This window comes from Penicillium taxi (genome assembly GCF_028828555.1).
Source record: "Penicillium taxi strain IBT 34144 chromosome Unknown utg000003l_segment0_segment0, whole genome shotgun sequence".
Taxonomy (NCBI): domain Eukaryota; kingdom Fungi; phylum Ascomycota; class Eurotiomycetes; order Eurotiales; family Aspergillaceae; genus Penicillium; species Penicillium taxi.
In genome coordinates, this window is record NW_026643205.1 from 65,279 (window position 1) to 91,054 (window position 25,776).

The 25,776-nt window shown below is 44.3% G+C and overlaps 10 protein-coding genes across 10 annotated transcripts; 4 read left to right on the plus strand and 6 right to left on the minus strand.

Annotated features, from left to right (window-relative positions):
* Window positions 1–1,313: 1,313 nt before the first annotated feature.
* Window positions 1,314–2,549, minus strand: N7495_003509 (HMGL-like-domain-containing protein; the record flags this gene model as incomplete). Its single annotated transcript, XM_057206160.1, has 3 exons — window positions 1,314–1,568; window positions 1,775–2,328; window positions 2,405–2,549. The coding sequence occupies 3 exons, from the start codon at window positions 2,547–2,549 to the stop codon at window positions 1,314–1,316; spliced, it is 954 nt and encodes a 317-aa protein (XP_057063840.1).
* Window positions 2,550–5,418: 2,869 nt separating this feature from the next.
* On the plus strand, window positions 5,419–6,384 carry N7495_003510 (uncharacterized protein; the record flags this gene model as incomplete). The annotated part of the gene is made up of 2 exons (XM_057206161.1): window positions 5,419–6,092; window positions 6,174–6,384. The coding sequence occupies 2 exons, from the start codon at window positions 5,419–5,421 to the stop codon at window positions 6,382–6,384; spliced, it is 885 nt and encodes a 294-aa protein (XP_057063841.1).
* A 1,163-nt stretch (window positions 6,385–7,547) lies between these two features.
* Window positions 7,548–9,585, minus strand: N7495_003511 (uncharacterized protein; the record flags this gene model as incomplete). Its single annotated transcript, XM_057206162.1, is given in 5 exon segments — window positions 7,548–8,137; window positions 8,200–8,452; window positions 8,556–9,306; window positions 9,358–9,509; window positions 9,526–9,585. The coding sequence occupies 5 exon segments, from the start codon at window positions 9,583–9,585 to the stop codon at window positions 7,548–7,550; spliced, it is 1,806 nt and encodes a 601-aa protein (XP_057063842.1).
* Window positions 9,586–9,799: 214 nt separating this feature from the next.
* N7495_003512 (glutathione S-transferase family protein) lies at window positions 9,800–10,651 on the minus strand (the record flags this gene model as incomplete). Its single annotated transcript, XM_057206163.1, has 1 exon — window positions 9,800–10,651. The coding sequence occupies one exon, from the start codon at window positions 10,649–10,651 to the stop codon at window positions 9,800–9,802; it is 852 nt and encodes a 283-aa protein (XP_057063843.1).
* A 1,149-nt stretch (window positions 10,652–11,800) lies between these two features.
* N7495_003513 (glutathione S-transferase) lies at window positions 11,801–12,646 on the minus strand (the record flags this gene model as incomplete). The annotated part of the gene is made up of 5 exons (XM_057206164.1): window positions 11,801–11,890; window positions 11,945–12,136; window positions 12,194–12,304; window positions 12,363–12,516; window positions 12,576–12,646. The coding sequence occupies 5 exons, from the start codon at window positions 12,644–12,646 to the stop codon at window positions 11,801–11,803; spliced, it is 618 nt and encodes a 205-aa protein (XP_057063844.1).
* A 665-nt stretch (window positions 12,647–13,311) lies between these two features.
* Window positions 13,312–15,279, plus strand: N7495_003514 (putative oxidoreductase, FAD-binding; the record flags this gene model as incomplete). Its single annotated transcript, XM_057206165.1, has 2 exons — window positions 13,312–13,793; window positions 13,851–15,279. 2 exons carry the CDS (start codon window positions 13,312–13,314, stop codon window positions 15,277–15,279), a joined length of 1,911 nt encoding a protein of 636 aa, XP_057063845.1.
* Window positions 15,280–18,539: 3,260 nt separating this feature from the next.
* Window positions 18,540–19,440, plus strand: N7495_003515 (uncharacterized protein; the record flags this gene model as incomplete). Its single annotated transcript, XM_057206166.1, has 4 exons — window positions 18,540–18,740; window positions 18,803–18,813; window positions 18,873–18,988; window positions 19,055–19,440. 4 exons carry the CDS (start codon window positions 18,540–18,542, stop codon window positions 19,438–19,440), a joined length of 714 nt encoding a protein of 237 aa, XP_057063846.1.
* A 485-nt stretch (window positions 19,441–19,925) lies between these two features.
* On the minus strand, window positions 19,926–21,937 carry N7495_003516 (Zn(II)2Cys6 transcription factor; the record flags this gene model as incomplete). The annotated part of the gene is made up of 2 exons (XM_057206167.1): window positions 19,926–21,203; window positions 21,257–21,937. The coding sequence occupies 2 exons, from the start codon at window positions 21,935–21,937 to the stop codon at window positions 19,926–19,928; spliced, it is 1,959 nt and encodes a 652-aa protein (XP_057063847.1).
* A 371-nt stretch (window positions 21,938–22,308) lies between these two features.
* On the minus strand, window positions 22,309–22,905 carry N7495_003517 (putative cell surface protein; the record flags this gene model as incomplete). Its single annotated transcript, XM_057206168.1, has 1 exon — window positions 22,309–22,905. One exon carries the CDS (start codon window positions 22,903–22,905, stop codon window positions 22,309–22,311), a length of 597 nt encoding a protein of 198 aa, XP_057063848.1.
* A 1,531-nt stretch (window positions 22,906–24,436) lies between these two features.
* Window positions 24,437–25,727, plus strand: N7495_003518 (proteasome regulatory particle lid subunit RPN9; the record flags this gene model as incomplete). Its single annotated transcript, XM_057206169.1, has 3 exons — window positions 24,437–24,701; window positions 24,767–25,002; window positions 25,086–25,727. The coding sequence occupies 3 exons, from the start codon at window positions 24,437–24,439 to the stop codon at window positions 25,725–25,727; spliced, it is 1,143 nt and encodes a 380-aa protein (XP_057063849.1).
* Window positions 25,728–25,776: the final 49 nt, after the last annotated feature.

The following is a 25,776-nucleotide window of genomic DNA, read 5'->3' on the forward strand; positions in this document are numbered from 1 at the left end:
GGTTTACGAATTGCTTCCTTTGTCCACTCCCACGGCCGCACGCCCTTGTTCCGATCCAGAAGCATTTTCGGCCGCTGGCTTCGTTTTCACATCCACACTGCCATTGTCAGGGGTACCCGCGTGGATTTTGATAGGAATCGTATTGAACGCGGGCGGTTGTAGCGATCGAAGGGTCCGGACGTGGTCATAAATTTGAGGGAGTACGAACTAGCCTGACGATCCCTTTGGATTAGCTACTACTTGAATAACAGCCAGATAGTTGGAAAAGATAATTGTCGGTACACCGGTGGATATAGCAACTCGATAAAGTTGATAAGAGGCTAACGCCCACTTCTGACACCTATCACAGGAAACTCTTTACGCCCCTATGATATCTATGTGTCCTTTGAAGTGGTTGTAAAGTCTGGTTTTCATTCTTAGATTGCTATCTATTATAAAGTAACAATTTGATCACATGACTGCTTTGTTCCATATTCCAACAATAATTATCTTAACATATCCGGGGCTATCATTGTTTAGATCTTGCTGAGGGTTGATTCGTTAGAGATTAGCCTACTGTAACCTGACCGGTTGGAACTTGGAAAAGTGGGCAATTGCTATCCTTATTCTGTTGAGCTCCATTGCGTTGACTATTAAATCATTCTCAGGTGATTCGAGAAGCCGTCTGGGAACCTCGTTCTCGTTTAGAGCTACAGCAGAAACGCCCATTTGACCCTTTTTCCCACTACCGTCTGCATAAACGGAGTCGTTATTCATATGATTCTCCAGAGTATCAAAAATGATAGAAGTTAATGGACAACGCAAAAATTGTAACGGCTAGGAATGGACATATTCTAGGGTTAAAAGACCCGAAATTTGAATGAAAATAGATATATCAAATACATATTACGCCAGACTAATAAAATAGTTACTAGCATGTATCAACCAAAAGAAAGCAAGCAAGCAGCTTTGTTTAGAGAGTTTCCAGGTTTTGACTCGCTATCTATGTATCTAGCATACTTAGGTACTTCCAAATTTGGAATGCTTTATTACACTCCGGAGCCGTGAAGGTAGGTAGTGGCGTGGATACCGGCTTTGTGGGTGAAAGAACAGAAACCTGTGATGTAGTTGTTGAAGGAAATGTTGAACTCAACGGTCTAGGCAACAAGATCTTCAATATCCTTGAGCTTCTCAAGCTTATACTTGCTCTTAATGTAGTTGCGGTCAGCAATCATCATACGGGCCATTAGGCCACCGAGTGGGATGATACCGTTACGTTCACCAATACCCAAAACTGAGGTATCAATGTGAGTGGCACCAGCCTCAAGGGCACACTAGGCGTTGGAAATGGCGCAGCCAGTATCGTCGTGGAAGCTAGTCTCGATGTCACAGCCGACAACACCACGCAGTACGCGAACGAGCTCATAGACCTGGAGAGGGGAGGTGCAACCGACATTGTCGGCAATACCAACACGGTTCACGCCGACCTTATCAACGGCCGAGTAGATAGAGAGCAGGTCAATAAGGTCTGAGCGGAAGGAGTCCTCAGGTGAGAAACGGGCCTCAATGCCCTTGGACGAACCCGATGACTTCAATGGCAGTGTTCTTGATGTAGGTCATATCCTTGCCGTGGCAGTGCTCACGGAGGTATAAGCCACTTATGCAATGATTATGTATTCATTCCTTTATTCATTTCGTACGGCGGTATATTTGTCTCTATCTCTCGCCTAGTGTGCTTAGAGCTAATGTATTACCTATCTAGGAAGGTATCTATGTACTTGTTAAACCATTACACTGCTTGTCGGGTGTCAGTTGGATTATGATTCCATCCGTCCATCTCATGAGACGGTTCTTGCTCAGTTGAATAAATCTCGGAAACTTTTGGAGTCGCAGCAAGTTCTCCAGGTTGATTTGGAGCCTGATGGGCTTCCATATAGGCTGGGAATTGAAGTAAACCAGACTGTCTCCTGCGATACAAAATCCATGCTATGCCTACCACGCTCATCAGAAGCGGTATGCCCAATCCAAAACCGACCCCAAGACCTGTATTTCTTGCCTCTTTGTCGCTAGTCTCTTTATCCTGAGTGGCACTTAGTGCAGACAATGTTGATTGTGCTTTGTCAGTACTTGATGTAGCTGATGATTGGGTTGTCGATGTTGACGTCAATGTCGTAGCCGATGTCGTAGTCTCATAAATCTTCGCTTTTATCTCAATACGCTCGGCATTTGCGCAGCACTCTCGTGCTGATACAGATCCACAACACCATTTCCCATCAATTGGGCACATTGTCATAACAACATCCTCCGAGTCGGATGCGTTGGCAACCTTCAGTGTAATTTGATGATCAGCTTATATGATTCTAGTTCAACAAGCTTCTTTGGTTAAGGACTTACCGTTGAATTAGTGCAGACATTTTTTAAGCACTGTGGGCTGCTCCAGGTAGGATCTGTGCACGATTCGCGCCAGTAGGTCCCTGCTCCTTGTGCAGCGTCGCAAGTTGCATTTTCGTCTTGCAGGCATGGATTGAAACAGAGGCCATTAGGTAAACAACTATCATCTGGATAGTCATTGTATCTATCGCCGATTGCACAGCACATTGAATGAGTTGTGTTGGTCGAGCATGGCTCATAAACGGAGGCAGTTAACGCAGTACCATTAGGATGGTAGCATGTTGTGGAGGCCGATCGGAGGAGTATTAACAGGATTATTAAGGTGCTCAATAGCTTAAACATATTCTGTATGTGAGCCGCCAGGGCAAAAAGAAGGTGATGTGAAATCGAAAATGATAGGAGCTACTGCTAGCCTTATAAATCCAGGATACTGTCCGCATAGCCGAGGGGGAAAAAAATTCAAAAAATAAGGAGCTAGCCAACACAACCTCTGAAAGGATTGCTAGTAGCTAATAATGGCATTTTTCAGCTGAAAGATATCCTAGTCCACTGATCTAAGGGTCTAGGCGTAAGATTTTAGCGCGGACAATTGACCAATAGGATACTACCGTCTATGCCTAATTTCATTTTGAAACTATTCTAAGTATACAGGTAGAGATTATCCATTCTTCGACACGATGAGAAGCTCAATTTCTGTGTTGCTATCAACCCAATATTACTGACAAATTTCCATGGGATCCCCAGGGGTCAGACAACATAAGGATTGACTTGAGCTCTCTTTATTATTTCTTGATCTATTAATGGTAGGGCACGGTCGTTCATCTTGTTTACTATAGTATGACCTATAAGTAATGTTATTCGGTAAAACACGCAGCTAGGCCACAACCACTCTCCTTTTACTGATTTTGAGTCATCATTTTGATAGATGAAGTATGTCGTTCCGAAACGAGTTTTGACACCTTCGTTCGTTTCGGCGAAGAACTAGAAGAAAATCGTGCTGTCTTGATACGAGACGAGAAAGGGATGTGAAGTAGTCAATGGAGTCTCCGCTGTGTCCATCTGCTTCGAGTTCCTGGAACCATTTTATCTCCTTATTAATCGAGAGAAGGATCAGAATTGTTGGGGTTTACTAGAATGATAAAGTGATAGAATGGTAAGAACAGATTAAATTGTATCGAGACTGATTCTTGGAGAACTCAGGGGTTTTTCGTAGACATGTTCATTGGGTTGGGTAAACCCATAAACCCATTTTTTGCCAAGACTTTTATTTCACGTGATATTTGTCACCTAGTTAGTACTAGATTGAGTCAAAATCCAGGCAGCAAGGCACTGATTACCCTAATTTAGTTTAGGTTGAGGCAAAATTCAGGCATTTAGGCATCAAAAATACCCATATGGGTATGGGTTTACCTTACCCCTGATGGGTTTAACTAAATAACTATTTATTTATTTCAATTTTATCATGTCAGACTAATTCATTAGTCATACATGTTTGTTTAGTAATAGCTTTCTGTCAAATGTCAAATAGGAAAACCTGCTTAAATACACGCATTGTGGATCCTGCAAACAGTACAAACATGCCCCCCCCCCCTTAGACACTTTCCTTTAGGAATTCCCACACTCGAAACCAATCAATCAGTTGAATCATTTCATTTCGTCGGCTGATTCAGCATTTAGTTCAACATATCAAGAATATCACGTGATATGTGACGCGAGCTGCTCGCACAAGGTCGACCTGTAGTCCGACCTGTGCCCTGTATTGTGGGGCCTCAGGTCTCAATGTCTTTCAGTGGATTCCAACATACTCCACGCTGATACAATTTCATTTTCATGCTACTGTGACAATTTACGACAATCAAGTGACTCTATTAGTTTAATTTAGTTATTTCGGCATGTCAAGTCCCGGTGCCTTTTCGGGGTCATTTAACGATTCCAACGTTCATTCCATCGGATCCGCAAATGTTGTTCATAATCACTGCTTAACATACCTTCCCCAGACTGAGAGCTTTGCATTATTGAAACAGAATGAAGAAAGAGATGTGAGTCTAGCTCAAAGGAGTAAGGTGTGCAAGTCCGCCCCTGTCCGTATTTCCACATACAACCTCACCACCACACGTGCAGCGAGCTGGAAGATTCTTATCCGTGATCTGCGATGATCTATAGAAATACGAGGCTAAACAAGAATGATAAGCTAACTTCGATAAGATTTTATACAGATTGTGGTTACACTAAACGGAGCTTTATAATTCTTAGATTTCCACTTTCCTAAGTAACACGATGCTCTGCAGGGCTATATAGTACAATAGGGTCTCATAACTAAGTATTAGAAGCATTGAGAATTGAGAAGTTTCTGCGCAGCAATATTTTTTCTTGGCATGGGGCTTGTACCGGGGTCCGGAAACTTATGGGACAGCACTGTACCTAGGTATGGCTTCTACCGGCAGAATAGAAAGTAAAATTCTCTTCATACAAAAATTACGAAGCCCCTGGCCAATTTTTCTAATTGAGAGTTTGAAGTTCCAGGCTTTCAGGTAGATATTCAACCAATCTCACTCTTAGGGTACCTGGTTGTCCTTCTTGTTAATTAACGATGAAAGAAGGTACCTAGGTTCTCCATACAGTGATACAACCTTCCTAGTGGACCTAGGTGACAAACTTCCACTATGATGGAATTCGTTCTAAGTCTCCACTATATCTCGGCATGACGGATACAAACTAGAAAGTTCACCGACACCAGATAAGTCACAAACTCAAATGTTCTCACATTTCACAAATCCTGAAGAAAAGATTCAAGATTACCCGGGTGGCAAATGTCCAGTCAATGTAGTAGACATTATTTCGACTAAAGATAGCGGCAGTGGAGCTTGATCGATTTGGAATTTCTACTGTGTAGATCTATCTTTGTTAGATCTTTACCCGATTTGGCTGCCTCATACTAACTTTAAAATAACTTGATTTAAAAGCCCATGATTGCCTTTATGATGCCATCTAATGGCTACATACTTTCTACACTCAGGAATCGGACAACTATCAGTCTCCTCTTCTATGATGGCTCTCGCAATGCATCATCGTCTTCCTGTTTTTGACTTGTTCTACTCTTCAGGAGTGCATGACCATATGGGCCTTATTGTATTCTTCATTTGTCTTGTGTCCGTACTTCTCTACCACACTCAACACCAAGTTCCAATCTATCATCGAAAATTTCACAAGCGGAAGATCTATCTTTACATTCACATCTTCACAGGCCTAGCAGAGGCATCCCGGTACAGATTTCGAGAGTTTCAGAACCAATCTTTCGTGTTGCCCGACGCTCTGGACGTATTATCCTCTTTCCTGTGGTCGTGGACAAGCTTGGAGCTTGTGAAGACACTCCGCCGAGGAGATCCTCGAACCACTCGACCTCCTTATCAGGCTGCTGCTTGTCTACGACCGGTAGCAACACTTGTATCATATATCTACGGCATTTCTAGCTTATACACGGTATCAGTCCGCGCGCTAGATGGCTTCATCTATGCCCGATTGGCAATCTTCTATTTCGTCCATACACCATACATGCGATATTATTCAAATAGCCAGATATATGCAGTCTCAATTCCGCTGGCTTCGACTATCAGTATTTATCAAAGCAGGGTTCACAGCGCAACTTTGATATTCATTCTTGTTACTGCCTACATTACAAAGCTCAATGAATGGGTGACGTACCAATCACATTTGATAAGAGAGTGAGTTAGCAGATACACCAATGGATACCTCTTTAAAATTGCTCATCAATAAATACTAACATATTCAAATGATTTCATTAGCTCTGGAAGTTCTTGCAACAACTCCAAATACTTCAACAAGATGATTTCCATGCTTGTGAATCTCGGATTTGTGGAACTAGATGAATTACGAGTCGTCACAAGCATCAGTGAATTCAAGAAACCTGTAGATGATGAATTCGTCTCGCAAAAATATAGCAAAATGAGAGATCCAACTTCCGGGTGCTCACTTAGCTATGAGTCAGGAGGGTGACCTCAGGAGGCAATTGCTTGAAAGGTACATAGTGAAATGGGGAATGCTCTAGGCAGCACGGTCGTAACGTGCAGGTCTATTCAGCTAGGAAAAACCAACCACAACCACGAGGGAAAGCTCAGTGAAGGTGGGAGTCAAAAAGTGGAGAGGTGTGTAAAGGTGATCAGTCTGTAACTATCACAACTTCTAGATAAAGGATACTACTCGGTTCTACCGTTATGAACCGCTTTCTCCTCTATACTGTATAGGTATAGGGCTCCCCACTACAATAGGTACCTCCAGGATTAGGCCCACGGGCAGTAAGCCTTGTAGCTCAAAAAGGCGGACAGCTTGATAATATGGGGACTGAACGCAGAATTTGTTGTCGATGCAATCAATAGAATTCTTAAGCAACCATACATTTTGCTTTTCCTAATCCATATAGCTTTGCCTGGAACCTATCTAGGTACCTAGCCACAGTAAGGCCTCATCTTACTGGAGGGAACTGGCTCCCTACATTATCGAATCACGAGAGTCAACCCAAAAACCAGTCCAATGGTCAAATGTAGAAGAAGCTAAAGTCCATATTTAAAATCCCTGCTCAATTTGCCAATAACAGAGGGGAGCTCATACTAACTTGGTGGTTTCATGCCAACCAACATTCTCCAGAAGCTTTTTTCGCACTTGGAATTTTGTACGAGGGTGACTTCGGCAATTTTTCAAGATGGTAGAGCACCCTGACTAGTCGATATATGCAGCTAGCAGGCTCTTGATAAATATTTACAGATTGATCGTACACATGTAGGGATCTCTGATCACTATTGTCTGGCAGAATCTGATACATGCTCTTTCTTCTCGAGTCGAAGGGATATGACGAAGATTTCATGAAGAGAACATGGCTTTCAACTACTGTCATCTCATCAATCGCCCGAGCGGATAAGAACGACCGAAACCCTCAGACATAATTTCAAAGGCAAGAATGGCTTTCTGTACCGAATGAACTTTATTGAGCATGCGAGATCAATCACTGGGGCGTCTGTGTTAATAGAGGGTCGGGTCTGGGTGTGGAAGCTGGAAGAATGTATCAGCAAGCAAGAATCTCAGTGCATGTTATCAATTCATCATTGCTGAACACAAGACCGTCCATATTGATAGGGGTCAGGCCAGAGGTTGGATATAGAAGGTCAGTGTAAAGTCTCTGGGAGCTCACCGTAGTCACCGTAAGGAAAGAACAAGTCAATGGGCATGTTCAACATGAAGCTAAAGTCTGGGGGTTCCGGTAGAGCCTGTAGTTCGGTTTTATCTTGAGCTATGAGCCTCGAATGATGCACTTCTTTCATTAGCTTTATCCTTGCCATCATTCTCCCAAATATTTCCGGCATCTCAGGACTGCTCTGGCTCCAGTCATTACTAAGAACTGGTCGTAAACCTTCCAGTTTCTGCGTCAATTCATCAAGAATTTGGTCAAAATCAATGTTGTTCTTGGCATAGGCTCGATCCCATCCTAGTTTGTTCCCTTGAAACAATAGCAGACGAGACATGGTGACAACAGCTTGGCCAAATTGGCCCCAGAAAGTGAAAGGAAAAAATGGCAGGTAGATGGATGGAAGGGAGTAAAAATGTTTAAAAAAGGATTTGGTGGCCTGCAAGCAGCCAAGTAGAAGATCAACCTGAGTAATGGGAGTGTTGCCATATTGCGCATCAGAGAAGTCTTCTATAAGTGCCACTCGGTATAGAATCATTTCGAGAGTATCATAATGAAAAGACAAAATAGCTGGTAGGTAGCCAGATTAGCGGGCATTCTTTGAGGTGCAGGTGTTAACCTAGTAGACTTACAAGAGTATGGATTCTCACAGCAGAAAGCTCCTTTGAGCTCTTGAAGTTCAGCTTGATGCCAGTTTATAGCTAAGCCAAACGGGGCTGATAGAATCGCAGGAGAGTCTAGCTCATCGACAGAGACAGTGTGTTGGATCTTGTCAGTGAGGCGCATGACTCGCACAAGTTGGACAAGATAGCTATCGGTGGGAAACTCTGCGGCTTCTTGTATTTTTTGGCAGCATTCCTGAGAGTACTTAGTAAATCGGATCGGCTATAGTTGATTCATTAGTAAATTGTGAACTTAAACTCATGACTAGAGTTATACCTCGATGTTCTTAACGCATGCAGACAATCTGGTTTCGTCAGTCCTTTACTCCATAGAGCAAGAGAGGGGTATAATAGCGGTACATTAAAGTCAAATAGTAGCATCCAAGATACGCTCGGCGTTCTTCTAAAGTACGCTCTGGTATCTGATCTGGGTTTAGATCAGTAGCTTTGAGGTAGGATAGGGGTCGGTCCAGACTTTTCAAGGAGACTAATCCCTGATTAAGCCTCAAACTAACGACCTGTGCAACTGCCAGTTGCACGAAGGCATCTAGCTGAGAACTACCTTGGGACTTTGCATTGGCCTGAAATGCGAGATTCGAGTCCAATGTACTGGTCGCTTCGTTGGAGGCATACCGATTTGGCTGACGAGAGATTGAGATAAACCAAGCCAGATGAACTAGGAGGCCTTGGAGCAGGTCCAAGCTATATTCCCCGCGTAGAACGATATGCTTTGCGATATATTCTTGAACTGCCTTGGTAATCTGCCTCTGGCGTGGAGCATATTGGCAAGCGACCATGGAGATGTTAAGATAAAGAAATGGCCTTTCTCGATGCAGCTGTTCCGCAGTCATATCAACTGGAATGACAACGAATGGGAAGAGAGGAAGCATTCGTTTAGAAAACACTTCCATCAAAATATGCTCCTCCTGATTACTAGGTGTTGAAAAATCTTCAATATACGTTGAGTACTGTCCAGGCGACGGATGATAATCAGACTGCAAATCATGAGAAGAGCGATCTAACGTCGCGAGTAAAGCGGTCATCCGATCTAGCTTTTCTTCCAGAACCGCCACCTGCCTGTTTACATTGTTAATAAACTAGAGTTATGCAATTGAAAACATCACCTACAAGCTGCTCTTGGTGGATTTATGACGATGTGCACCAGGGGCTTGGTTCCCACATTCCTTATTTAAACGCCGACATCTTGTTCTGTTTAGTGATGACTGAAGAATCTCTCCTTGAGCAACTTTCAGCTCACCGTTTGCAGTTCCCATCAGCTTCTGGTTCACATCTTACTTTAGCCTTGGCACAGGTCCGACAGGCCTTGGGCACACGGGTTCCAAGCCCGTCACTCATGACCAGCTGAGTCTATGGAGGATAGAGGGGTTTATTGCGAAAAAAGAAAAAAGGTGCAGGAATCAGCATTCGTCATGGCCAAATCAAGGCGAATTGTCAATGCAAGGATTTTTATTACTAAAATGGAAATTGAATATACTAAAGTTAGTGAAATGAAGGGCAATTATAATCAAGCTTAATCACTTCGAGTGGGCGGTGAGTGAGTAATTCTGCCTCACGTCTGCGCAAACATCTTCAGAGCCTCGTGTAATCTGCCAAAGACACCACTATGCCACCCCTTCAATGCATCCCACTCCTCTTCGGGCAACGAGACCCGACTCATGCGCAGCCATCCTCCCACAATAAAATCCGCATAACTTGCCCTTTGCCCCATAAGGAATGGCCCACTCGCATCCCTCAGATACAGACTTGCAAGACCACCCAGAGTCTCCTCAAACGAGTTCAATAAGTCATCCCTCTTCTCCTCTTTAACCCTCATAAGCTCCCATGGTATTCCTCCCGCCCTCCGCGAGAACTCCGCCCTGCACTCATCAACCGCATCAAAAGGCATCCCTTCCATCATCAGTTGCACATGGGCACTAAACGCGGCATCCACATTTGTATTAAATTTCGCATATAATAGAAGATGCCCTTCAGCTTTCTGTGACTCTGCAATTGGCGCGATAAGCGCCAAGTCCCTTCCGAAGACGAAATCCAATTCTTGCACCGGGAACAAGTCTCCTGCCCCCGAGGACGGATATTGTTCCTGGAGGTATGTCGCGATTTCAAAGGAGTCACCCACTATGCTCCCGGTAGCTGGGTCGGACAGAACGGGGAGAGTGTGGTAGGGAGATCCATCGGCGAATGTGCGCGAGGCGGGGATGTTCAGAGCGCCGCGTACAGAGCTGATGTCTAGCAGGGGTACCCAGTTTGTTTTGTAGGGAATCCCCTTGAAGTTCAGAGCGTAGCGTGACTTCCATGGGTTTGGGGAACAGGATGATTCGGAGACAGGGGCTGCGAGGGCGATGTCATAAAAGGTCATTAGGGCCGTGGTGGATGATGTAGATGTAGATGTAGTTGAGGTCATGGTGTAATTTTCGCAATTGGAAGTCGTAGAGGTTTGATGTATCATGTATTGTATGAATTGATGAAGTTTACAAGATCTGAGAATGTTCATTGATCCGAGGTGAGCAGTCTTATAAGTACTGATTCGCGTGATGGAGTCAAATCGACTCATTAGAATTCCTATATGACCCACATGCGACCCACCAAGTTTCCATGGATATTACAGAGTATATATTACGCATAATGACTCATAGGGAATATCTTTGAACATGGATATATTCCCTAAACATAGATTGGAACAATCACTTATGTAACCTAGGCGTTTCAAATTGAGTTACCTAGTTCATTTTCTTTCTTACATTTCTTGACTTCCCGTTTGTTATTGTTTTTGGTAAGGGTTGACTCTGCATAAAAGCTCACCGACTTTATCATAGATCCTCCCCCACATTTCCCTTACTTCCTTTCTACACGTTTATATATGTACTTTCCAAGTCTTCATTTCCTATCCTCGTATCGCTCCCATGACAGCGCTCAAGCAGACATTCACACGATAATTCAGCTACTCGCCTGAGGTCATTCCCCTATCTACACACCTACTCCATCACCCCTTCAATCCACCAGTCACACCCTGGCATAGTCGATGCTTGAGCTCGTATGCAAACTTCAATGTCCGCCTCGTATTTTTGCCTCTAAAGATATTTTTGGTCTTTTCGACCCAGGAGCCAGCAGGTCTTATACTTCTTTAGCTCCCAAAGGCCTTGTCAAATTTGTGCCTTTTTGTAGATAGAGATCTGCTTAGTATGATGGCCTATATAGGTTTCAAGGTTCTTTCTTGGGCAGTGGTGCATGCCTAACTATGTGGTCGGAAAAGATGCCAGCTCTAGCGAGTACTTCCAAGGTTCTTTGATGGGGGTAAGTGATATAGTCAAAAATAGAGAACTGCTAGAAAACACTACTATTTATTCAATTGATATGGATGATTGTGACCTATTCATTGATTTTAGACAAGGACATTATGTCCCGAAGTTTCCAAAGACTAATCATGGTGGACCTCCAGGGCTGACCTAGAAACATCATGGGTCGCTATTTAGACTATATTGCCAACTGAAGATCAGGTGCGCTCAAGAGAACCTTAGAAGATACCCCTGGAAGTCTCTCCAAATATGACCTTCTAATAGCTGTTTTCTTTAATGTACCCGGCAATATTGGGTCGATTCTCGATAGCCTCTTGAAGGTTGATGAGAGATTTTGGGAGGGATGTCTGAAAAGTGGTCAGTGAGAGAGCCATCAATAACTTTGATTAGAAAGGACATACTGGAAGGGTTCCAGTTCTTCTGTCATTGTCAATGGATTGGTAAACCGCGAAATCAGCATAAGTAATCTTATCGCCGAGAAGGTACGGGCCGCTGTTGTCGCTGTAGTACAGTGCCAAGACACGATAGTACTCTGGCACAACCTCATCCTTATACTGATCGGTTTTGGTGCCTAAATTAGCTACCCATTGGGACTATATGAAATTATTAACTGAATTGATGATTGGGATTCCGAGGTGACTATTACTTACTCTCCAATCGATGTAGATATCTGCAACAGAGTCCACTACATATTTCTCTCGATTGGTTTCACCATCGTACGAGCCAAGATCCCGAGAAATATAACGCAAGATCGGGATGTGCTAGCAGTTGAGTCAGAATATTTTTTTTTAACGGCGAAATGGATTAGAGGTAGCAGACCTGCGATAGGATCAAGCCCTGGTACTCGAGCACAGGGACTTTCCCCGTTCTTGTGAGACCCTGGTTCTGGAGCGCCTTGCTCTTCTGTGGCCAAGTCTTATCCCAAGGAAACCGATCTTCCGTGAAATCAATACCGGCGTCTTTCATAAAGAGCCTTTCTTTTAGTTAGTCCACGTACTGCAGAAGGGGTGTAAAGGAGGATATAAAACCTACTTGACAACTTCTCCTCTACCGAGCCTGCCAATGTCAAGGTAGTGATAGACTGCTGCACTCTTTGAAGTCATTTTGAGCAAATGTAAACTGTCGAGTAGTATTCAAGTCAAGAGGTTGAGGGGGATTGAATTTCTTTGAACAAAGCTGTTGCAACTGTCTAACCATCTCATACCTACTTATATAGCTTTTTTAGGACTCCACATATGCAATAAGCTTACGAATTGGCCCGCACATCATGGCGATAAATCTGGGTTCAACCTTGCATGGAATCGAGATGAAGCGTATAAGCGAGTCGTAGCGAATATTAGCGAGATAAGCGAGCGAGTTATGTCATTCCACCACGACGGCCGCAAATAGTGGAAATGCTGCAAACTTGAATTTCACCCGTATTATACCGTTTTTATCTATTTTCTATGTATTTTAAGAGGCAGAATCAGGAGCATGGACCTGTAAAATCTGATTACGGTGGGCGGTATAATCATGTAGCTAGGTAAATCAATGCAAAAATACCGTTTGCAACATCTTCATCACTTGATGCATTGGATTATTCTAGACTTGACAGTATTCTTATGAGAGTTTTTCCCGTCACACCGATATTCCCCTAGTAAAATGGGAATGATGAAATGACGTGATGAATCGAATATTACAAATACGATGTAGAGGATAAGAAGCATTGAATGGCCTCGGCCTCCTCGGACCCCCACACCATTGCTAACAACTCCACCAACATTCCATCATGACCACAACAGCGCTTCACGGGTGGCATCCCGGCGAAATTACCATTCAGCGCAAGCTCGGGTTTGATAAAGCTGTCACTAATAGCTGGTCGCACATCAGAGACTTCATGCCTGACCAACACCGGCTTTTTTATACTTCTAATCTACCCTTCATTCCTATCACCACTCTCGATGAAGAGGGTCGGCCCTGGGCGTCCATTGTTGCTGGAACAGCAGGTGAACTTGGATTTGTGAAGAGTCCAGACTCACGAACCCTTTCTATTCACACTCGATTGTGGGAGGGTGATCCATTCTTGAACACAGCCAAAGCATGGATCGATCAAGGGCATCAAAAGGTGCTCTCTGAAAGATTTCTCACTGCTGGTATCGGAATTGAGCTCTCAACAAGGCGGCGCAACAAATTCGCAGGGCCTATACGGAGTGTGCAACGTTTGACGGACTCAGATTATCAAATTAATGTAGAAGTTATCGAGGCAATGGGGTAGGCAAACCCCGAGAAACTTTGCTTTTTCTGTATATGAAAACTGACATGTCTTAGTAATTGTCCGAAGTATATCAATGTTCGAAAACTTCTCCCAAACCCAAATACGCGACCGGAGGTAGTGTATCAGCATCAGCATTTGGCCCCGCAGTTAAGGCTTCCAGAAGAGGTGATTCAGTTCATTCTAGATGCTGATACTGTCTTCATTGGGTCTATCTACAAGTCAAAATCTTTAGAGTTCCCCTCACACGCAGGAATGAACGCTCGAAGTGGACTACCTGGCTTCATCCGCGTCAGTCCATCTGATGGTCGCACAATTGTGATCCCAGACTACTCTGGAAACCGGTTTGTCTCCAGCTTGGGGAACATTGAGTCAAGTGGATTGGTGGGCTTGACCATTATGTCCTTCACAACAGGTGATATTCTCTATCTAACAGGGACAGCGAAGAATGTTGTCGGCCCGCCTGCTCTCAAGATCATGGTTAGACATTCCAGCGTTACATCAGTGAACGTGACTGGATTTACCTTTGTTCGAGACGCTTTTCCTGTTCGACAGCAAGCTGGTACCTCTCCTGAACGCAGCCCATACAGCCCAAAGGTCAAATACTTGTTGGAAGAAGCTGGATCAAAGATTGGGGGTTCTCAACAACACAGAGCACTACTTGAAGAGGCAGTGCAGCTGTCGTCTGACCTTGCTGTATTCAAATTCAAAGTCAAATCAACTCCAGGAGCCGATGATCTAAAAATTCGCCCCGGGCAAGCTATCGTGTTAGACTTTATGGACTGGATAGGACCGCCTCAGTATCAACACATGGCTAACTCTACCCCCGGGTCAATTAATGATGATCGGGTCCGCACCTGGACAGTGTCGAGTGCCCATGAAAATGAAAAAGCAACTCGGTTTGAATTAACTATGCGCGAAGCGAAAGGAGGCACAGTGACAGGAGCTTTGTTTGACCTAATGAGAAAAGCTTCTTCGAAGGGGCTTGGTCAATCTGTCTCGTTTGGAGTTCTCGTCTCTGCAGAGATTGTTGGTATCACAGGAGACTTTTTCATGGGTCCGGGCAACCTCAATATGCTATTGGTAGCTGGTGGAATTGGGATAACACCATTCCTAGCTATGCTTAGTGCACTAGCGGAGCGCGGGTCCAATGACGAGAAAGATGTCGTGCTCGCTTTGGCGACAAGGGAACCACAGATTATGATGGACTTGATGAAACCAGCTCTTGAAAATATGCCGACTACAGTCAAGATCAAGATCACCATCTTCACTAATGACTCTGGTGCTGATATCTCATATCGCAATACGCCGAGTCAAAAGGTTTCCATATCCAGAGGCCGGATTGATTTTAAGTACTGGAAAGGTTTATCAAAAGAAAAAGAGGTCTTCATCTGTGGGCCCAAGGGATTTGGAGACTCCGCCATTGAGGGATTACAAGCAGTTGGATTTCCACTGACTCAGATCCACAGGGAAGGCTTCTATTAAATGACGATATGAATCAGCTGCAGTAAAGTGATCTTTTTTTACTCTTTTTCTGAAGCAAGATAATATAATTTGCGCTTAGTTAACTATTTGGATGCCTTGAAAATATACCAAAATTTTATATTCACCACTTTGAGGTTAACTATTGGTGGATTCTGCTTGAGGGATCTGACCTGTATTTAGAATGACCGCCCAGTCCTATTCATTTCAGGAGACTATTAATTCCAAAGTTTGTAATGATAGCGAGATAACTACGAAGTACTTACGAGATGTTGTACAGTTTGTACTCAGTACAAAGTACTTCGTCTGCGAACATTGATCCTGCAATAAGATTCTTCCAATAACATCTCTCTGTGTTCGAAGTGGATATCAATACCTCACCCCAATTTCATGGATCGAATCCGGCAGTTCTTGGTCAGCGCCTTGCATAAGTAACCCGTTGATCACTACTAAAGTATTTCACCACTGAACGGGTCACACTACTGAACGGGTCAGTTTGACCCACTTATTTTTATGAATCCCAATAACTCCATTATTTACTATGTAATATAGTAAAAAAAAACTACTGAATGGGCCTACTAGGACAGGTTTCCCTCCTATGTCCAGGTGTCTTACATATCCCACACCGGCGTTGGGTTACAGGCGCCCTTACAGGCGCCTGGCCCTCTTGTAAATTGGCATCATTAAGTTTAGGGCCACCATTCGACGCGTCAACCAGGTCTAATCCCTCCTGAATTGTAAGACCCCCTACTACTGTTAATTGACGATTCGGACGTTCTTTTTGTTTTTTCTTTTTCTCATGGGCGGCGCGTAAATCTCTGTTTTCCAGGCGTAAGAGAGCATTCTCTTGATATAGGTAATTTGCACCCTTTACTATCTGGTCTAATGCTCTCTTAGATGGTGTTGGTGGCGTTCGAGATACAGTGCGTAATATAGCTTGGTGTTGACGTCGTAAATCTTTCTGCGTCCTAGGCGTCTTAGGTGTCCAATTTCGACTTGAATCGCTTCCTATAGAGGGTGGTGGTGGTGGTGTATCGACGCGCATAGTAAGCTTTTTTAACACCCTAGTAGGGTCAAGTGGCACGATTCCAGTTGCAGCAAACGCATTAGAAGCAGATGCAAATGCTTCAATACGCGCAGTAGGATATATCTCTAGGAAATCTCCTTTACTAATGTGGGAAAAACCAAGCTCTACTCTAGACTCAACCAGCCGAGAATAAGAGCGTTTTAACACCGCAAAACACCCAACATCAAGAGGTTGAAGAAGATGAGACGCATGCGCAGGCATACATAATGGTATAATATCATGCTCCTGGCAGATTTTGTCGAAATCAGGTGTTAAATGGCTACCATGGCCATCTAAGATCAGAAGGCGATACCGTCCTTTAGTACGAGCAGTAGCAGGTATAAAGAGCTTTTCAAGCCAACGGAGCCCTATTTGATTTGATGTCCAGCCATTAGGACTAATCTCAAGACGCCAATTAGGTGGTAAACCTAGATCAGGAGCAAACCAGCTCTGCATCATCACCTTACCCTTAAAGATAATACAGGGTGGAGGTGCGTAACCAGACGCGCCTAAACACTCTATCACAGTAACCCATTCCCGGTTACCAGGCTGTTTTTTTGCGCGTTTACCATAATAACCAGCTCTAGTAACCACTCTCGCGGTCGCACATCGTCCCATCGCAAACCCAGTCTCGTCAAAATTATAGATATCGTCGGTGGTGATACCATATTTTGCGATCGTGTTTTCAACCAGTTTGAACCAATTATTGATCACATTATAGTCCTCTTGACGCGCACGTGTAAAATCGCGCGGTGTTGAATAGGTCGTCTTAAGTTCAGGTAAACGCGTCGCAAACCTAGTAACCCAGTTTTTACCGATCGTAAGAGGAGGGTTGGTTCCGCGGTCGGCGAGTAGGATATTAGCCATTCTACCAACATCTTTAGTTCTAGGAGCACAGCCGCGATCATCTAGAGAGACGACCCATTGAAGTAATGAATCCTCTTCAGATTCAGTCAGTTTAGACTGCGGTGGGTGTGTTTCAAGACGAAATTGGACACCAGAATGGCGGCGTTGGAGGGTTGAAAATGGTATATTAAACATAGCTGCAGCTTTACGCATTGATGATATATCGCCATTCTTGTAAGCTTGGTAAGCTAATAAGACCCTATTCTCCTGATCCTGTTTGTCTTGGACATATAGAGCATTTAGGGGGGCATGGTGGGTAGTTGAAAATGGAAACACCAGACTGACGCGTAAAATTGATGGGGTGACCCGTTCAGTAGTGTGACCCGTTCAGTGGTGAAATACTTTATATCTTATCTAAACTAAGCCTTGGAAGAGCCTTCAAGTAGTATTCCTTGGAAATAGCTGATCTTGCAGCTTTGAGAGAGATTTTTCCATCAGGTACTGGTCTCTAGCGTTGCGGCGTCTCTTGACAAGTTTCCCATGAGACGCGCTTTCCTCCGAATGAAAGACCCACTTCTAAAATGAAGCAAATCCCGTCTGGAAGAGACCGGTCAAAAGGTCTCATCGTTTCCAGCTAGTCCGGGTGTTGGAAAACAGACTTCATTGCCTATATTCGGTATTCAATCCTTTGCCAAGACTAGTTCTGTAGAAGGATTCCATCCCCCGCAGAGAAACGATTTAATTAAACCTCATTTGGATCAAATTTGTCCTTGATGTTTCTCTATATTTCCATGATCCTTGGCTGAAGAGCTGACAAACGATTTCAAATGCTATCGTCGCTGGGACAAAGTACCATTCTACTGACCAGATTCATCTCCAGAACAAATGTACTCCGGCTTGAAGTTTTAGTAATCCATAGATAAGCCTTGCCCTGGTACTTAGTGCTTACCATCTAGACTCTTCAATACCTGGCTATTGAGTACTGTATCTTTGGAACTCTGGTTGTTCGCGGACATTTGAATTAATGGCGCATCTGGGGCACGGAGACCTCGGGACATATTGAGGTTCATCCTTCACATTAGGACTTGATCAATTGGTACTAGGGCTTACGATAAAAAAGCCCAAAGACCCCTGAAAATTTAACCCACCCGAAACTGAGCGAATAATAACATTGAATAGGTGGATCAATGGTCATCAATTTATTCTTACAATACCCTAACGCTGGAGAAACTGTTTATTCGTTGGCATAGAGAGGCATCTAGTATTTAAACCTCTAAGGTGCCCGGCATCAACTTTCACTCTCACCCTCACTCTCATTCTTCTCTTCAAATCAACAAGTAGCTCCTTCAGAATGAAGTACTTTAAGGCCTCTCTCCTTCTTACTGGACTTGGTGGATCCACCGTCCTATCGTCTGGATTCTCTACTACATGTTCAGATATCTCCCTTGTGGATTCTTGGCTTGTTGGAACTTGTCCCAAAGGTGATGGCACAGAGATCAAGAGCAGTGTGTATCTTCCTAGTAAGATTGAGAATAGCCAGGGAACGCTTGCTGTATGTTGAATTAATTGCCTCCATCTCCATGCATATGGCTAACTCTATGATTTTTTTTACAGTGGAGCGCCGAGTAAGTTTTGAAGTCATGTTTATTTATTTTCTAATCCCAAAACTTACAAATGTCTCAAGTGGTCAATACTCCAACACCTGCCAGGACTGCGAGCTGATTGATAGTAACTCGACACTTCAATGTTACTGTTATGGTACATATGCATCCCAGGATGGAACCAGTACTTTAGACCTAGGTAAGACTCTCTTCTCTCTTTCTATAGGAGATATTTGAATTTGATTCACACCTAACAATCTAATAGAGCAACACATCGACAACTACAGTGGCCACCTTCTCTCCAATCTTACGGGAGCTATTACCTCGATTCCTGCCGACTTATCCTACCCGGTGCCTTCTAGTTTCGTCACCGAATTGGAGCTCAGCCCCATCAATAACTCCTGCTCAGACCATGCCACATTCACGGTGAAAGGGCCTTCAGACTGCTGGTATCTCAATCTCGGTGTCGTTGAGCTATGGAAATCTGGAATCTCGGTAAACAACCAGGGTTGGAATATTAAGGGCTATGCGACCACAGACTGCACAGGTGGTGAGGTGCTGGTAATCACTCCTGACGATGATGGCACCTGTTTGTCATTCGCTTCGGACGTGCAAGGGTTCTCTTTCACTCCATTGTGGAATGCCGACTAAGATGTCATATCAATTGACCTCCTGATTCCAAATTATTTGACTTCTTGATGGGCCACTATGTCTGAACTGTGGCTGGATAATTTAAAATTATTCCTGGTGTCCTCAAGTCCTAGCCATTGATTTATATGATAAGCAAAGCTGCCTGCTACCTAGGGAAAATGTCACCTGATATTAGTGGAGATTGTGTATTTAAGCATTCAGTTGATAGATGAGACCATCAGACCACATTTAACTTCTTGAGCTACTCCTTGGTTCTCCTTCCTTTCTCCCAGACAGCCCCTAGAGGATGGACTCTGACTGCATCTACCATACTCCATGATTTGGCTAGGTTCGCAGACTAGCTAGGTCCCTGTTCCCCGTATCACTATCCAGGTAGGTTCACAGCTGAGCCATTAGCCAATTTCATGTAGCCTACTTTTGCAAATTGAAAAGAACATTACATTTGCTTAATATAGCTGCTATGTTCACTTTCATCGAACCCATAATCACCACTCCATATCACCACGATTTGGCAATAGCCGGCTTCCATTCATATGATCATGAAGCGTCTGATTAAGATCAAACTCAGAAAAAGTCAACCACTGCACCCATTCCAATATCAGACCTTGATTCAACACCCATTCACTGTACATCATTTCATGGTCACCATCAAAAGTATCAACAATAGGCCTGCCACCATTTACAAAGGCCGAATAGCGGGCTATGCACAAGGGAGAATACAAGTTGCCGCCATCTGCATCTTGACCTCGGACATGCCCGTAAAGTGTTAAGTAAGAGCGGCCGTCCATGTCGGGAAAAAGAACAGAAATCACGCGTGAAGTCGGGCATGAGAAGTGCTCGATACCAGGAAGTCCACAGTCTCGATGGACGCGCTTTTCGAGGGTTGAAAGTACATCAAGGCTTGAGGCAAAAGCTTTGCTATTGAAGACACCTTCTTGGCCAACTCTATTTAGTTCGTGTGATATCCAACGAAGCCAGGCTGGCTTGGGACATGATTGCCCAGCGAGGAAAAGCATTGGGGGAAAGCCAATTCTCAATGCTTCGCATCCTAGTGTGGTATCTTGGGAAGCTGGAGATTGACTACCCGTGAATGTTTTGACAAATCGTAGTAGCTGGTACAGGAAGTGGTAGGCATCGAGTTCGATATTGCTTTCACCATGGTTGAAAATGCTCAATGCCCACAGAAGCCGTACTCGGTAGAGAGAGTATAATGCTAGTGGAAGACAATAATCATCCGGCAGAGTTGGGTGAGGTACTGGAGGGAAGGTGAGTTTGTCCAGAGCCTCAAACCCAAAATTAACGTGATCAACTAAAGATTCATCAACTTCGAAGCTATGGAACAGGATGGCATGGGAAGCTTTCCATGCTTTCAAGCTGTCAACGACAGTCAGGAGCTTGTCATCTGGTATCGGTCTCAGGTTAACCGAGACTGGACACCATATCAATTGTTTGACTTCGGCATCCATGGAGCCAATATCGAGTAATTGCTGTAGCATAGCTCTTGATGATGATTCCAGGGGTACCTCGAATGACGATAATGGTAGGCCACAATTTTGACCTTGCCTATTAGGTGGATATATCATTTTGATCACCTTCGGATCTGGTAGGGTAACACGACGGATAAGATCCAGGTCTTGGAGGCATAACTCGATAGCTGTCTTGTATACTTCCGGCTGTCGGGTCTCCATGGAGCACATTGCTCGAAAATAATGCTGAGCCATATGGATGTGTCGCATTGTTGCAGGAACATTTCCGTCAAAGCACTAAATTATCATAGCTTAGTACCGAGAAAACACTTCTGGCGGGGGAAATTTACCTCGACATATGCAAAAAGTATCAATACTCCCAAAAGAAGAGCCATTGAGATTTGATTACTAGCCAGATGATCTGAGACACCTTGTAGGGCGTTCGCATATGCCTGGATTGCAATAACTTTGGTATCTAAACCTCTATGGCGGTCATTCTCACTTTGTTGCGATAATAACAAAGTAGCCCGATGCATTGATCCAAGGGCAGCAAGGGCATCAAAAACATATTCGATCTCCCATGCTTCTTGGCAAATGTAATCTCTCCAGTAAGGCATTGTCCCTGGAGGAAATATGGTCGGCATAGTCCTAAAAAGGAATTGGTGATAGGCCAGCACATCACGGGCCCGCGTGTGTGGCCGCTGTAATGAGTTTGGATTGTTAGGAAGTCCTATCAACGGTAGGCCATCAGCGTTTGATTGTGGATGTGGTGTAGTATCTTCTTGGAGCACAGGTTGTGTGTATTTATGTCCCAAGACAAGGTCTGAATTATGCGGCATAGCTGCCATTGCATCAGGTGGTGAGGTGGGCATCGAGTGCCTAGTCATGACACGGCGTTTTTGAGCATACCCAGCGCATTCAACATTGGCAGACTCGCAACGCTCGCATGTCGGCTTTCGCTCATCGCATTTGATTCGTCGTGTTCGGCATGTCAGACAACCTGTCCTGGTTCGGCGCCTCTTGCCATCCATTATGACCGAATTTCGTCTTTAGGCCTCAGATGAGACTTCAGTCTCGTACGTGAAGTGTACAAGCCTTCCAGAAAGGAGACTAGAGAAAGAAAAAGTTTTTCAGGAAAACATATCACTGCTACTGATGTTTTTTATATAACCTGCAAATCCACCTAGTATCGGAATCAATGTAGTTTCCCCGAATATTGATGCCTGTCGCCACATCCATCAGGCACGATTGTGCTGTTCTTGATTACTCAGCAGCTTTCACTTTGACTACTCCAGAATAGATTATTGTATTATTTTGCGCAATATTGAAACATGATTGTTATTACATGACATCGCTGATTCGCCCAGAATCACCGTTTTCTTTGTCCACTACAGAGTCTGAATTAAAGCGAAATTGCCCCAATCGCAGCAACAAGAACCATCATCAAACCCGGGCTTGGGCCAAAGATTCCTGCCATATTGCCAGTCGCAGTTGTGGTTGCTGCTGTTGCGGTAGAATTTCCAAATGAGGAAGCAGGCATTTTGGTTGAACCAATAGGCGAGGAGGTCGGTGCCGGGGTAATCATACTATCACCGGTAGAGGTTGTGCCAGCCGAAGTGTCGGTTGCAGAGGAAGCTGATGAGTCTGAAGAGGCTGAGGAAGTTGATGAAGCCAAGGAAGTATCTATAGAAGAGGATTCCTCCGAAGCTGTAGTGGCGGAAGCCACTATAATGTTGGGTCCGTAACCAGGCAAATAGCTGGCTGTCAAGGTCGCAGTGCCTGAGTAGAGAGGGCATCCAGGCTGATCTGTCTTTGGGGGAGCTCTACCACCTCCACAGTCGACAAAGTCACAGATCTCACCGCTGCCAGGCACGTACCATATCAAGCTGGCTTCATGCCACTGATTGGTGGTTTGCGACGAGATACAACCGCTAATATCAGTGCGGGCAGTCGAGAGGCCAGCCAGGCCTAGCAGGATTGGTAAAACGGAGACCTTCATTTTTGCAAGAAGACAAGTGAATAATACTGGAATTCGAAAGGAGAAGAAGGACAAGAGGAAGGGGAAGTCTTGTTTTCAGATCAAAATGTAGAAAATCCCTGAAACCTTAAATTATGGATCCAGGGTCCAATGTTCCCCTATTTTTACTCCGTACTTTGTTCTATTTATCAGCACGATCTATGAACACTGTCTTAGTGAGTATTCCGTTGAATACAACTGGCTTGGACAACATTTCGTACTCTAATCCAGTCTTCAAGTTAGCTCCCTGTAATAACTGCTGACATCTCTTCCTGAGAGAATCAATGGCTCTTAATGTATGAGTAGCTGTAGCTTCGTCAGCGAATCACTTATTGTGCTTTTCGTAGTCACTTTATTTGTCCAAATATGGTACAATATCAATAATGAAGCACACACCCATCTCTTACAGTGATCCGATAGTAGCTTTAGTGCACAATCAGGGTGCTCGACGTGATGCAAGGCCATACTGATGACCACTTTATCAAATCCAGTGAATTTTGGCTCCCAGAACTTCTTTAGAAGTTCATCGGCGAATAGATTACTTAGTATCTGACTGCTTGGCTTGTAAATTCCATCGCATTGGCATTCTGGTTGAATTAGTCCATCATTTTATTGGAAACATTCCTCGGTAGTACTCGATCAAGGTTTTCATAGACTAAAACTACCTATAGAAAAGTGTCTTCCGAGTTTGACGGCAAGTAGTGATAGATCGTGTCATAGGTATCATCTTTATATCCTTTGGCTTTCGCTAATAGCCTTGAAAGTCGAGCTTGTGGTTGATAAAGCTTTTTACAGCTTTCGACATGAATTTTAGTTTAGCGCTGATGATATCAAAGCTATCTAGTAGGATCAAGACACTCTATAATATTAGGTTAATTACGGCTCGAGACGACCTACTTTAATTATAGGTACGCTGGTGACTCCTGGGCGATAGAATCCAAAAGAGAGTGGAGACCATTCACGTACATATATCTAACGCATCAATCATAATAAAGGAATGACATAAAGATGAGTCTTTCAGAACATCTGTGAAATGGTCCAGAACGTATTCTATATATTCCCGTCTCCAAAGAGGTATATCCTAGCTTAATTGTGCTCGTATATAGGAGAGAAGGGATACGCTATTTTCGTTAAGTAACCTTGGAAATATATCAAACCACGTAGGACCCGTCGATGGATATAACGCTATTGATTCGTATATCGGTCACCTAGCAGAAAAAGGATGAGATGTTCGCAGCATTCTGATACAATCGTGTCAACTTGTTTCAGATGAGATATTAGTTAATAGGTGTGGTGATTAACTATGTTGATTGCACGTCACTGCTTGGCAAATGAAGTGCCTTGGAAAGCTCTCACCGCCCGGAGCTCCCCAACTCATCACCACAGCTCCATCTTCTTCATCACAAACCTGCAATCCAAAACAATCTTCTCATTCATTACCCTCTTCCTTCCTCTACTTACTATCTTTGCATCCATTTTCCACCTCCCACCTCTCCAACCAACGCTTTCCATTATGGAGTCCAAAATCCCCGACTTCCTGACTGAGCAAACAGCATATGGCACTCCCGAGACGCAACCCTATTTCCTTACCTTTGAAGACTTTTGGGAGCGAAAGCTATGGCATCAGCTCACAGACTCCCTCGTGGAATTTTTCCGTATGCCTGAGAGTGCTCCACAGCGCTTGGCCATCTTCAAGAAGTTCGTGCTCACCTTTGCCGACCGCATCAACCAATTGAAGTTCGCTTCCCTGGGTTTGATGGCATCAACGGAATGCGCAGGTTAGTCCATATCATATTGTTCGAGGTCTTCAACGACAATGGTTAACAGCAGAGGGCTTTACTAGATGACAAAGAGCGCCTGTCTTTCCTCACATCCATCGCGAACAAGGTGGACCAACCCGAATCACAAGACGCTTATGTCTATGCACTTGCCGAAGTTGCCAACGTGAAACTGCGACTACCAGACCTGGATGGAACACAGAAGGACTTAGCCGCCTGCCAGCGAATTTTGGACTCGTTCGACTCAGTCGAGACCGCTGTGCATGCCTCATTCTACAAAGTGAATGCAGACTACTACCACGTATGTTTCTCTTTTTCGAAAGCCTGACAAGAAGCTGGCCGTGATATTAATCGAAAATAAAACCCTAACTTACAATATTCCAGGCCAAGGAAGAATTTGCCTCGTTTTACAAGAACGCCCTTCTGTACCTGGCGTGCATTGACCTGGAGGAACTATCAGAGACCGAGCGTGTGTCGCGCGCCTACAATCTCAGTGTTGCTGCCCTTGTCTCCGACTCAATTTACAACTTTGGCGAGCTCCTTCTGCACCCCCTCCTAGATTCCTTGACCGACACACCTCACAAGTGGCTCCGTGATCTCCTCTTCGCCTTCAACCGGGGTGATTTGACCGCATATGATGTTCTTGCAGGCAACATTAGCAAGAACAAGCTGCTAGAATCGCACCGAGTGTTCTTGTACCAGAAGATCTCCTTGTCGGCGCTGACAGAGATGGTGTTCCGACGCCCGCCCCACGACCGATCCCTCACTTTTGCCGCAATTGCCTCCGAGACCAAGGTGCAACCAGATGAGATTGAGCATTTGATCATGAAGGCTCTGTCACTGGGCTTGCTGCATGGCTCGATCGATCAGATGGCACAGGTGGCACAAATCAACTGGGTCCAGCCGAAGGTCTTAGATATGAAGCAGATCGATGGAATGCGAAACAGGTTGAAGGACTGGGATGCCGGTGTGAACCAGCTGGGCCACTGGATCGAGGGTGTTGGCAAGGATGTCTGGGCTGCATAAGTTTATTTACCTAGATAATTGTCTCAACCATGTTATCTTTAATGAATGA